Source organism: Eucalyptus grandis, chromosome 7 (genome assembly GCF_016545825.1).
Source record: "Eucalyptus grandis isolate ANBG69807.140 chromosome 7, ASM1654582v1, whole genome shotgun sequence".
NCBI lineage: Eukaryota > Viridiplantae > Streptophyta > Magnoliopsida > Myrtales > Myrtaceae > Eucalyptus > Eucalyptus grandis.
Window position 1 is genome coordinate 10,387,943 of NC_052618.1, and position 14,317 is coordinate 10,402,259.

A 14,317-nucleotide genomic window follows, 5' to 3' on the forward strand; every position below is an offset into this window, starting at 1 on the left:
ATTGATGAAGTGATGATATAAAGGGAGAACACGAGGCGGGATGCCTTTGGAGAGAGGAGTAGTGGATTGAGATTGAGTTTGCTGGGTCATTCTCATGATGTCTCTCGAAACAAAAGCCAGTAAGTAGTTCCGTTTAGACCTTGCCATCTTAGACATCTTTCTACCTTCTCTGGCCTCAATCATGATGTGACACTAAAATGATATAAGAATAAGTTTTGATATTAAGGCGAGCGTCATATACAAAAGTCATGACATTTTTAATATTCTTTTCCCAATTATTGAAAGAGTGAAAAAAATGTTCAAATCTTTCTAGAAAGGAATCCATGTAGTGGTAAAAAAGATAATATTAGATAGTTTGTCCTCCATTTAATTAAATTTATAAATCAACTCATCAATCGATTATGATGTTGCACAAGGGATGAAAATAGTCACGCTTGTGTCACGGTCCGTGAATCCTCCCGTACTCGTGACACTCGTGAGCGGTGCTTGGGGTTATCGAGTGAAGAGTGAGGAGGCAGAGGGGACGAACACAACTAGTTCGTGGGAGTGGCGTTAGGACGGTTCGTGCTAGGAGTTCTAGGATAAAAATATTATATCACTTAGGAGTTCTGAAGACGGGATTAGCCTCTCGTGCATAAACTGGTCGGGAGCTGATGCTGCTCTCCGGATGAGTCCATGGCATGCTGAAACTAGTTGTTAAGCCTAAAGAGATATGCTGTCTCACTTGATAGACTAGATGCCCAAGCGAAGCTGGGCGTGGTACGATCTCGTACAAAGAAGCTATTCACCGTATTGTTCGCTGGAACAACTATAGAAGGAAAGCTGGCTTAGCAAATTCCGCTCACCAAGTGTCACACGAGTCGTTCCGCGGCTAAGGGAACTGTCAGCCCGTAACACATAGTATCAAAGCAGGAATCCCTTCAGTAAGTGGGTGAGTCAAAGAATTGGACTTTGCGCTCTAGTGTGGGTTGAACTGAGAAGTACTAGTGGTCTACTCGGTCCTATGAGGGCGGAGAGTGAATAGCCGGGGCAAAAGGTGCTCGGACAAAGTATGGCTCTTTAAAGCCCCTAGGATGACAATGGGGGCATTAGGAAGAGTCAGTTCCTCGTCAAGCGGACAGTGGGTGTGAGAAGAACCGAATCCTCGCTGAATAGAGATAATGTTCCTGGATCGATCGGTAAATTCAAAGAAGAGGTCTACTGCCACATTTTCAACAAGGAAAGAACCTCCATTTGGTTTGTTGGGGTCAAGATGCTTAGTAGGAAAAAATGGTGCTGCCAAAAGATGCAATTGGCGAAAAATGCCACACTTGCCAAAGAAAGTGCAGGTGACCGAGAAGGGCCCAAACAGCTGAGATCAAAATAGACTACCAATGGAGCAAAACCTGTTTTGTTGGGCGAGCGTGACCATTCGATGTGAAATCCCAAAAGTGATGCATCAATGGTTAAGGTACACGAGGAAGCGACAAAATAGATCGCAACGAGGGTGTTGCGAAATTGAGTGGGGAAGAATGTCATGGTCCGTGAATCCTTCTGTACTCGTGACACATGTGAGCGGTGCTTGGGGTTATTGAGTGAAGAGTGAGGTGGTAGAGAGGATGAACACAATTAGTTTGTGGGAGTGGCGTTAGGATGGTTGGTGCTAGAAGTTCTAGGATAGAAAAATTATATCACTTAGGAGCTCTGAAGGCGGGGTTGGCCTCTTATGCACAAACTAGTTGGGAGCTGATGCCACTCTCCTCACGAGGTCATGGCAGGCCGAAACCAGTTGTTGAACTTAAAAAGATTTGCTGTCTCACTCGATAGACTAGACACCTGAGCGAAGCTAGGCGTGGTACAATCTCGTACATAGAAGCTATTCATCGTATTGTTCGCTGGAACAACTATAAAAGGAAGGCTAGCCTGGCGAATCCTACTCGCCAGGTGCCACAGGGGTCATTCCATGGCCAAGGGAACTGTCGGCCCGTGACACTTGCCTCTAGCGCATGCATGAAACGAAGTCTATATTATTGAGCTAAAACTTGAGCTTGTTTTGTCTCACTTATAAAATCCAAATATTACCCTTGTATTTGATTGTAAGATGATAACATAATTTTTTTTTTAATCAAGAAGGCATCATATGTTTACATGACTAATAATTTATTCTCAGCAAACGGAATGAGCCGTTTTATGCACACAACGAAGCAAACAAAATCACAGAATCTGATCAAACGAACAAAGGGAAGGTCATAATAAGGGGACCAAAACCCGTTGCGTACTACTTGGCCTCGCCTCATTTCGATTTCTATTCAATACCGATACAGACTTAAAGTTTAGAAATTACTTAAGAGTAATCATTCTTATGGCTGGTGCATGAGGAGGTGAAGCTCTTGTGGAAGAGAAAAGTGTCAAGCTCTTGAGCTGCATGAGGTGTGATGAAAAATAATGCGAAAGATTTGTGCCAAATTTTGTACTTAAAACATAGGTAAGTCAATCACATGGAAGATTTTTATGCCAAGTCAATCACTATGGTGCTAAAACTTTTAAAACTATCACCTTAATGCCACAACTTATTAGGGGATCACTAAGTGATATAAGTAATTTATATCGTTGGAAAAATAGACTTAAATATTATTTTAATAATGTACACTTGCTCAAGTTATTTAAATGGATGCTTTTGAAAAGTCTGAAAAGTTTGAGCATCAAAATTATTCCTCATAAAGTTTTGGCATCGAATTGATTGATCGTATAGTTTTGACACTGAACTTTATATTAAGTGTGACGTGCTTCGCTGTTCGAGCTGGCAATACATTTTTCGGATCATTCATGTAAGACTTTTAATGCTGCCTATCATGTTAAAAACATAATTTTTTCTGAAGTACGCTTTGTCATATACATTGTCATATATAGGCCAAATGCCAGATAAAAGCACCAACTTATACCTTAGGACAAAAATAGTCTCAAATCACACGAAAAAAAGCATGACGAAAAATGTCCAACGGGTCCAACGGATATAAAGAAACGACTTTATACCCTCTAGAGAAAAATAACCCCATGTTCAAAAGACCCATAAAAAGGCATGGATTTTTACTCAAGCGACAAAAATATTGATCATTGGTTTTTTCGTCAAATTTATTTGGCATCTCACGTGACCAATGATTGTTCATGCACAATAGACATGTCAACCAAGCCAAAACAACTTCAGTGCTTACACTATAATGGATTAGTTGCTCAGTTTGCTTAAGTAGAGATCATTTGGAACCCTAATTTGCAAACTCGAAACTCAACCAGACTTCACGATTTTCCAAAAATCTACAAATTAGCTCAAAATGTATATTTAACCAAACCATACTTTGCGGACTCATCTTGTGGTGAAACCCTTGCCATCTAATCTACGAATTCGATTGGGAGCTAAACTCTTTTCTCTTCGTTATCTAAAGAGAATGAACCAAAATACTATTGAAACAACGTCTTCTTAGTTTAAATGTTTACGGCGTTGATTTGGCTCAACTGATGCGTCCATAGTACCCGTTAACATCATTAGCCGTTGTAGACGAAAAATAAGCCCTTTGGTCAGAAAAGCTATTCGTTATTTTTGTCGCTCGAGCAAAACTTTGTGCTTTAATTTGGGATCATTTGAAAAATGGGTTTAGTTTTGTCCTAAGAATGAAAACTTGTCCTTTTCTTTTATTCGGTGGATATTTGTCCTTTAAGGGAAAGTTTTTGCTTTTTTCGAATCTTTGAAAACTGGGGTTTTGTTTGTGTTGAGAGTACAACAAATTCATGCTCCCATTTTTTGGAATTTTTGGCCGTCAGTTCACTAGCAAATCGTATTCTTGAAAATTGTGCAAGTAGACTGCATGAACAGGAATAAATCTTACGGAGCATGATACCATCATGAGTGGAAAAAATACAATGGGATGTGGGCCTCATTTTCTTTCTGTTGCTTCTAAATCAGTCAAGTACTTGCATGCAGTGTTTTCTTAAAAGTGGCTTTACAGAGTTAATAATTCGTGCATCCGATGTTTTTTTTTTTTTTTTGGCTGAAGATGCCTTAGAGTTTCGAAGGCACCAAAGAAGTAAAACACCGTTAACTAGGTCAATCCAAGAAGAGCATGCTGGTGAGTAGTGAAGAATTAAGAAAGAGGACGTAAAACACACATTTAACTAGCTTGAGAACCACTTTTCTAGTCAAGAAGGCATCATATGTTTAAATGACTTTTGGTTTATTCTTTAACAAACATGACAACTGTTTTAGACACGCAACGAAGCAAGCAGAGCACAGAATCTGATTAAATACGATCCAACGATCCGATTCTAGTCAAGGTCAAGGGGACTCCATACTGGGGATGAGTAGTGAGCATAGGAATAGGGGCATGCTTGTAAGAAGGAGATAGCTGCATCGAGAAATTCTGCAAAATCAAGGTCAGAGCAACTTTGGCTTCAGTGAAAGAAAAGTTTTGGCCAATGCAATTTCTAGGACCCCAACTGAAAGGGAGAAAGCAGAGCTTGTTCTTGGTTGCTTTTGAGACTCCCTCGGAGAATCTCTCTGGATTGAACTCTTTGGCATCATCACCCCAAATCTCTGGATCATGGTGGATCAGGATCGTCGGCACAAAAAGCACAACTCCTGGACGTACTTGTATATCTCCCAAATTGGTTGTCTTTTGAACTGTTCTCATCATCATAAGTCCAGGCGGATATAACCTGAGCACCTCGTTCAGTATCATGCTTACCTGCATAAAAATCAAGTTGTTGTCAACCTGTTTTTATCCAAAAAGACATTGAAAATGTAACAATTACATTATCTAAACCTTGCCTAGTGGACCAAATTTATCAAACTTAATATCATTCCTGTGCTCTACGTTGTAACTTCGATGGCACAATCCATATGTCTCCATTCTCCATAGCCTATATATATTTTCTTTCGGTTTGGGGACAGGGAAGAACAGCAATTAGATTTTAGGTCAGGTGGTCACAATATTTCCTTCAATTTTTGGCCTTCCATTTTCATCCGTTCTTTCTTTCTCCTTTTTTTTGTGTGCAAAAAACCATTTAATTTGATGAGAGTTTTGAAATTCAAGCATATACTTGAAATCTAGATAAACAGCAGACAACAATACGATGAGAATCCTTACAATTTTTAGCCGGCTCGACCCATCAAAATCAGGTTTGTTGTTACCGAAAACTTGCAGGACTTCCTCTCTTGCCCTGTCTTGCCATTTTTGGTACTTGCTCAACAAAATCAGAGTCCAAGTCAGCAAAACAGCAGTCGTCTCTTGACCCGCAAAGTTGAATGCTTTACACTCTCCAATCACATCCTCCATGCTCATACCCTTTTGATCCGAAGACTCTCGAATTTCTTTCATGTTTGATTTTAGCAACAGTCCCAAGAGATCATCATCATCATCTGCTCTTCCTTCCTTCATTGTCTTCTCTCTTTTGGTCACTATGTCTTCCAACAATCCTCTTACTTTGCAGTTGATTTCTTTCATCCTCTTCCGCAGTTTGGTAGGCAAGAGGCTGCATTTTTATTTTATTTTATTTTATGTTTTTATAAGAAAATTAACTTCAAGATGAAAACTTCACACATTAATTTAGTTTCTACAAGTTATACGTGTCCCGGTACATAAATGCACCCAACCATTTTCATCCATTCTATTGAGTATAGAGGTTGGAAAACAGCAATCTCAGTAAGAGCTCGATAGAAGATTTGCCTTACTAGACATTGTTTTGAGAGGAAAAAATTGCAGCGTGCCCTATATGCTACCTTGCAATTACAATCCAACCACTATCCATGAATAGCAAAATCATAAGAACATTGACTTTAGAAACTTTTCTAGTTCCTTGTGTGGCAAGATGCTTAAAGATCGATCAACACATGATTTGCAAAATCACGAGTCAATTGTGGAAAGTTGCAACTGACTCGATGGATAAGGAATGAGGAAGTCAAAGTGAATTTTGGTACTCTCTTTTCTTGTCAAATGCTTTTGAAACAGTTAAAGATCTTTGGATAAATGATTGCTAAATCAATCTCGACTTACCTCCACCGGGAATAAACACGAACTGAAGAATCTTGTTAGTGAGGGCAATTTGTTCTTGTTGAAGGGGAGGATGCTCTTGACTCGGTTGTAGGTTACACCGAAAGCAGCTCTACAGAGTACATCACCCGTCAAATGCTGAAGGTCAGGCCACACATCCACTTCGCCTGCCAAACTTTGCTTCTTCCATCCCTAATCATCTCCTCACAACTTGAACATGTTGCAGTTACTACATACTGTAATTATTCAACAATTAGAAAGCTAAATGAATTGAATGTACAAAGTTCTTAACTATCAATTATTTTAAGTTCCGTTAGATGTTGCAACTGGTAAAGAGACTATTAGCTGCAAACCATAATACCTTCAACTTCTCATAGTGAAAAGCCGGGTGGATGATCTTTCTATGTTTGACCCATTTCTCACCCTCAATCATGATGAGCCCTGATACTAAGAGATCTTCCGTGGCCTTGGGATGTGGCTTTTCGAACTCATTGATCCGTGAAAATATTTGTTTCAACATGTCTGAGTCCATGATGGTCAATACAGGCGTTGGCCCAAACCATGTAAAGCAAAGCTTCCCTGCAACATATATTTTTTACATAATTTATTGACCATCGGTCGCTTCATAGCTGTCATTCATTTTTCATGTTACTTTTCCTAAAATCGACACTCAATGTTTTAAAATTTACATTATTGCAGGATTTTCATGAATATATCTCGATACACCTTCTTATGAGTTGAAATTGTATACTATTTTATACCAAGAAATTGAGTTTGTCAAATCAATGATATTATACCTTCGGCTAACAGTTCAACTGTATCTCTACTTTGATGCAATGCGTACCGTATTTCTTGATGGAGTGATGAAAGAAAGGGAGCAAGCGAGGCGCGACGTCATTTGAGAAAGGAGTAATTGGTTGAGATTGTGCTTGCTTGCCCATTCTCGTGTTGTCTCTCAGGTCTTGAAATAGAAGACTGTAAGAGGTTCCATTTAGACCTTGCCGTCTCAGACATCTTTCTAGCTTCCTCGGCTTCAGCCAAAACAAACACAGTACTTTCCATGCACAAGTGAAGAAGGTGATTAGAACAAGGGAGAGAACGATTGAATATGCTGAGGACAGTTCCATATTCCACACTAAACATATGACACGCTCGTCTTGTTTCCGTGAGAGGAAATAAATAGGACTCTTGGGGAGCAGAAAGACATCGTTGAAAAAGGAATGCAATGACTTCCTTTTGGTGAGGGAGAACGTCCACCAAGAATGCTTCTTAGTTTCTAAGTGTGACATATGTTTCTAAGTGTGACATCTGTTTTACATGATATTGTAAAGAGTTCGTTCACTTGTTACCTGTCCAGCCATGCACGCTAGAATTAAAAAAAAAAAAAAAACTAAGCGGGATGACATTTTTATTTCCAATCTTCAACCGTTCTTTTCAAATTATTTCAATGCACCGCGAAAACCATTGGCCAACCACATTTATCGGCCAGGAAAGGAACTCAAATGTGACCATCTGAGGGTGGGTGTTAACTTATAACCACTTAACAAGATCTCACTTTTTTGATGTGGGACTTTAAAATGTTACATCCTTTGAGTGGTAAAATGGACAATTTATTCGTGAGTGGTAAATTTCAAAACTTTGTCAGTAGAATTAGGTGATTGGCAACTTGTTGGCTTGGTAATTTACCAACAATGCACGAGGTGTACCAATGTCAAATCAATAGTAATGCCATGCTTGTTTCACGAAAATTGAACTTCACTAGAAAAGTAGTTTCGGAGTAAGCAATGTCCAGGGAAGAACGATATGATTTTCCAATGTTTGGGGTGGTCTTCGCAAGTAAAGTGAAGCCTATATTCATATATTTGTCACCGAAAAACTCTAAATCTAATTTTTTAGGAACGAAACCCCGAGCTCAACACTAGGATTCTTTTAAAACAAGTTGAAAAAGTTTCGCCCAACCCAAATCAAAAAGTTCTTTTCTTTATCAAGGAAACTCAGGGATTGATAGGAAGCAATATAGGGAAGAATCGAGCTGAGCGGCACCACAACAAAAAAAGACATAGAGGACTGGTTAATACTATGTTATTTCTGTCCTATTGAAAGGATTTCAGCCTTGACGACTAGTCGAGAGGGAGTATTTTCTCTTGTGAGTAAGTGCGTGTGTTGTAGGAGGGACATGCTGTAGCTTTGCTAGTGTTCTGGCAGAGCAGGAATTGTTGCGGTCGTGGGGAACTTCGTAACCCGCAACCTACTTGAATTTATTCTTGGAGTTCAACAGAAAAAAATGATGGTAACAACGCCAAATTTGTTGTAAGGTACCCACTTTGGTATCAGAAATTTTTTCGAAGGATTATATGAGTTTGACAACTTCAAGACAACAATTGCTTAAGTGACTTTGACGACTTAGACCGCCAAAAACCTTGACATGTTATTACTTCAATAACAAAAGCTCACCTGTGTCAATTAAATAGACGATTTTATAAAGTTTTGACACTAAAACAATCATTCATAAAGTTTTGGCACTATCTCAATCATTCATTATGTTTTGGCACTAAGGTTACATGTTAGTAAGTTTAGAGAATGAGATAGCACCTTGTGACACTTCATTTTATTGATGCATAGCATTATTAGTGCTCGAGTTTTGGAAAGGCATAAAAATTCGTTTTCAACTGATTCACCTCTCACCTCTTGGTTTACATAACTTGGATCTTAAGATTTAGCAATGCCAAAAGGGCAAGGCCAGCCAAGACAGGGCACGGCCTGTTCATGTGACAGGCCAAGTGGTGTTGTGGCCACGCAATAAAATTCAATAGCAGTCGATCCTTCTCAAGTGAAGAAGCAGCTAATTTCTACCTGAACTTGAAAGTAGTAAAACCATTATTTCAAGTTACCTACCAATAAAATTGCTTACTTGTCATATTGAAGAACCCTTGATAATCTAATAAGATCCCTTGTCAAATTGAAGAATCATTATGTGTAGTACCACCGTTAATTGTTTTAAAAGTTTAGATTATTAGATGAATGGATTGTTTATTATTTACATATTTTAACAAATTTATTATAAAATTCGAAAATGATAGTCATAATTTGAAGTTGCTAACTGGCCAACGATCATGTCACTACCTTTCTGATGACGATTGTTTAACATTATCTGGGGAAACTGAAAAAGAAACATCATTCTCTGGAAGTCAGAGAATCGTATGATGTAATTTGCGATATATGAGACGAGGTTTCTTATTTAAAAGTGCTATTCTATTTTTTATTGGCTTACATCAACAGCTGCTACTTAATAAAGTCATTGAGCTGGCATCAGCGGCGGCTTGAAGTTCACACGACGTCGGTAAACCAATCTTGCGTGACTCAGGTTGCCAAAATAGTGGTTGATAATATTTGGAATCATGGTTGATGGAGTCATAGGCGTTTTTAAAATTATGCGACGAAGTCCTTAACTCATAGTCGGTCCGGCGTGGCCTATGTTATTGCGAGGAAGTGTCAATCAATGTATTTATTTAAGAACAGTGATTGCACATTTTTGAAAAACTTCTAGGATTCTACTGATTAAATATAAACATTTATAACTCAATCGACTTGCCAATGCGATGTGTAGGGCTTCCATTGTACTAAGCTCTTGGTTGGATAGGAAGTTCGAGATGTTTTGTCAACCTCATTTCTATCTGATTTTGTGGTAGTCATAAGGGGCCAATTTTTTTCAGATCAATAGGATGATTGGTGGGTTACATAGATAGACATCACAGATATTTTAATCTAACTAAAGATGAATATAATTGATGTTCATCTAAGGAAAACTAGCAATCATAAGTCTGGTTAACATGACCCATTAAAGAAAACGAAAAAAAGTGAGAGGAAGGGTAATTAATTTTGAGAAATGATTGAGGAATAGTTTTTAATGCACTATAATTATAATAGTCTATTTGAAATTATAAAAAAACTAAATATCATATAATTATAAATTGTTGCGGGGTCAACTTCTTTAGGAATTTGTGACTCCTAATACAATGTTAATCTTTTATTAGTCTAAAGCCTATAATGCTAGCAAAGATCATTAATTTTTGAAAAATGAGAGTGTGACGGCGCCTTTACTCTCCTATGAGTAACGGTGTTGTCCCCACCATACATTTTCCTTAAGAAAATCACCAATCTTATTTGATGGGTTCGCTAGCCCACCAAGTAAGATTCCTTAAACTAGAAAGAAAATATATTAGCCAAAACAAAGACGAGTGAATAAAAAAAGGAACTTATTAGCATCGTCCCATGTAAAATATTTTTACAGTAAGTGTAGAAAATAATGATTTAAAATTTTTATTTCAAGAGAATAAATTTAGGATCACTAGCCACAACACCTGTGCAAAATATTTTTTCACACCTATTGTCGTGAATGAAAAATATCTATGATCTATTGAAACGAACACGATTGTCAAAATTGAACTTAAATATTTTATACCACCAACGTTAAAACTCCATAAGTATATAGAGGGGTGACTACTAATATTATACGTCAAGTAACATTTATCTTTGTGCAATTAAAGTCAAAAGAGGTCGACAACCTAGAACTCAAATGTCTGGCTATCTAGAAGTCTATGGAACACTTGTAACTACATGAAGCGGTTAAATGTTTCAGTACACACCACCTTTAGCCTGTAAAGTAACTCTGATCCAAAGCACTTTGTACATAATTAGTGAAATTTGAACATATTATTTCTGGTGTCGAAGCTGGACATTTCCCAGTGCCTTGACTACTTTAGCGGCGGGGAAGAGAGACGAATTTGTTTTATAATATTTAAATGGAAGGATTTTTAATTTTATGTATGCAAATACGTCACAAAACATTAATTGAAAGTCCACGGTATGTGTTTTCCATGTGTAAGATATTTACAATTAATTTTTGTATTAATTGCTATATAGCTATTTTTCTTATATTTGGAGCGATATTCACCCTTTAAATACAAATTAATGCTCTCTCTCAACATTTTATTTTCCTTTCGGTTGTTCAAGTCCATGAACATGAAACATGAGATCCATATTGCACAATTACTAAAGAGAAGTAACGGTGCCGTAAGGCTCTAAGTATTCAATGCTAAGTTGAGTGTACTTTTAGTTTTTCCCAATATAATATAACTGGTTGACTTCGTTAATATACTTAATTGAAAACCAGTTTCATGTTAAACACAACATGATATTCTATGTCAATTTTCCCAACTAACGCACGTTGACTGCACATACATGTCATAAGCTAGGGATTGAATTCATCAATGACGATAAAATTTAAACAATAAAAGTACAAAAAAAAGGTTATAAACATATTGAACCACCGCTTTGGTGGCCACAATGATTTGGACTTTCTCCCCCTTACGAAGGGGAGGAGTTCAAATCCCCTCACGGTTGCTTGAGGTCTTAAGTGTGACGTCGGGATGGTGTTTCCTCCTCTAGCATCACTCCGGGGTTTATCTGGCTGCCAACTATACGGGGTTTCCTGGGTATAAAAAAAAAAAAAAAAAACGTATTGTATTAGTACAAATTCAATTATAAACTTTTAATTTGACCAATTAAATCCTAAATATTTTGCATTTATGCCAATTGAGTCTATCTGATGGATTTTTGGCTTGAAATCATTGACCTAAATGCTAGCCATCATATATGGTACGACGGCATAGACGTGGACAAATTTTGCAAATTTTTGATATTTTTCGATTATTATTATTATTTTATCTTATTATTATTATTTTTCCATTGTGGCCGGTGGGGGTCATGGCCCTCGTCTAGGCCATGGGTGGCCTCGAGTGAGGGCCATGAAGCCCTCACCAGATCTAGCAAGGGTGGCCCTTGACCAGGCCGCAATGGTCGAGCCCTAGCGGCAACTTTTATAATTTTTCTTTAATTTTTCCCTTTTCTTTTCTTTGCAGTAGGCACTAGCGACCAATGCTTATCATAGAATAGGGAAAATAATTCAAAGAATTTTAAACAAATGAAAAAAACCTAGATGCCAGCATCGGTTATGCCACGTAGGACAATTGATGTTGATTAGAGCCACATCAATGATTTTTGGTTTTAATTGGCTAGAAAGACTACATTGGAAAATAATCTTTTAAGACTAAATTAGTAAAATTGGAAGGTTTAAAATTGAATTGGTGGTCGTACAATAGATGTGGGATTTTATATTTTTGTTGCTTTACTTTTCTTTTCCTTGCATCTACTAGCCAAATAGAATCTGTTAGCTTTTAATATTAGTTTAAATAAGTTCACCACTAACTTTCAGATCACGTTAAGCATTTCCAGCAAGGTGGTAATTTCAAATTCATACAATTTGACAAAGCACCCTCATGCCGCAAGATAAAAGCATATATATTTTTATCATCGACATTTTTCACCTTCTTGAATACAATTAACGGAGTTAAATGGAAGCCTGGCGTTTCACTTATCAGTTCCCTACGATACATTTTCCATTGTTGACCATACATAAGAAAGAGTAGCTTCAATTAGGAATGTGCAAAGGAACCGAAAACCGCCCGGAACCGGACCAAACTGGCCTAGAATGACGATTCCTATGGGGACCGGTTTGGTTCTTGATTCCAATTTAATGGAATTTGTAAGTATTGGTTCAGTTCTTGATTCTAGGCGTGGAACCGTCTACCTATCTACCCAGATTAGACACACACACACAAAGAAATTCCATCTCAATTACTTAATTCTAGGCATGGAACCATCTACCTATCTACCTATATATGTTCATTATTATTATTATTATTATTATTATTATTATTATTATTATGATATATGTAGTTATTTAACATTATTGATTAATTTTGTCTATATTAATCCCTATACTATTTTTCATTCTAATAATCCATTTACTTACTTTTTCAGCCAAAAAAAAAAATAATAATAAACAAAGAGAAAGGATGAGACCGATTGGAGATGTTCATAATGTTGCCGTGTTTTGTTGTGATGATACAAAATTAAGAGTCAATGACTAGTTTTAAGAGCACAATCAAGTCTCTCCTTAGCCACCTTAGCATTTAAATTAGATTGATGTTGAAAAGAAGATGGATTAAGCGATTAATATTTTAACTGTTGTGGAGGTTAGGAATTCTAATGTAGAGTCTAATTCTCCACATGTTCTTGTTGGGGAACCCTAAGAGGATCACACCATAAACTTCAAAGAAATTAAGTGCCGAGCAAATTAGTATTGTCTATTTGTTTCGCCCTATAGTTTTCAATCTTTAAGCAAAATCAATGGCTCACATTTTAACACAAATTTAAGGCCGTACAAGCTTTGGTTAGAAACTAAGTTCACCATTCTATTATTTGATGAATATAAAGTTGTAGGGATTGGGGACTAGTTCCATGGACCCACATGGGAATCGGAGCGGACTGGTAAATCGGTTCCTGAGGGATTCATGAAACCAATCGGTCCTTAGTAAATGATTCCTATTTCCAATGCAAGAATTGCTCACCTGGACCATGCTCATCCCTAGCTTCAATGCCACTCTCTCCCTCACCTACTCACTTTTTATTCCAACTTTCAAGCTTTTGCTTCTTTACTTTTAGTGAAATTTTCACTTATTTTATGCAATTATCTAAAAATAAATTCTTTTTTGTGCTTGGTAAACAATTATTGACATGACAAACACGATATATCATTGTGCACTATATAAAAATATAACTTCATCTCAACACAATCTTAACAAATTTTGATTCACGTTAATAGTATATGTCTAAAAATGTATTATATTTATATTTTGCACTTAATTTTACTTTTATCCGATGTGCAGTTTGTAATTAGCTCTTGAAGTGAAATGGACAAAGTATGTTCCGTAGCAACTGTATTGGTGTCAAAATCATAAATGCTGATCCTATGTTAGTTTGATGTCTTTCAAGTCATCTATGTACTTCCAAACTTAAAAATAAAAACACTGTGATTTTTTTTCCAACTTTTAGCTTCCTTCATCCAATCTGATGTAATTAATCAATTTAAATAAGCAGTATCTCAAACTTTTAATGATCTCTCAATTATTAATTTATGACTCAATTGGTCAAAAAAATAAGTTTAGAATTGAATTGGCACAACTGCAAAATGTTTATAATTTTTTTTTTTTTGGTAATTTCCTGCATAATTGTGTGTAGTACTATGCTCATTGTGCTGGCAGGCACATGTTTATTACTAGTTCTAAATAAGAATTCATGGCTATGTACTCTAGGCAGTACTCGTAATCGTTCTTCATCTTTTGAAGAAGATTATCACTTATCTTTTGTTTATCTTCTTAATTACAAGCGGTGGA

The 14,317-nt window shown here is 36.9% G+C and overlaps 1 protein-coding gene across 1 annotated transcript; it reads right to left on the reverse strand.

Annotated features, from left to right (window-relative positions):
• Positions 1-4,186: 4,186 nt before the first annotated feature.
• LOC104455007 (cytochrome P450 CYP72A219) lies at positions 4,187-5,778 on the reverse strand. The gene is made up of 3 exons (XM_039317422.1): positions 5,750-5,778; positions 5,118-5,502; positions 4,187-4,715 (listed from the first exon to the last, which is right to left on the reverse strand). Exons 1-3 carry the CDS (start codon positions 5,776-5,778, stop codon positions 4,272-4,274), a joined length of 858 nt encoding a protein of 285 aa, XP_039173356.1. The 3' UTR covers positions 4,187-4,271.
• Positions 5,779-14,317: the final 8,539 nt, after the last annotated feature.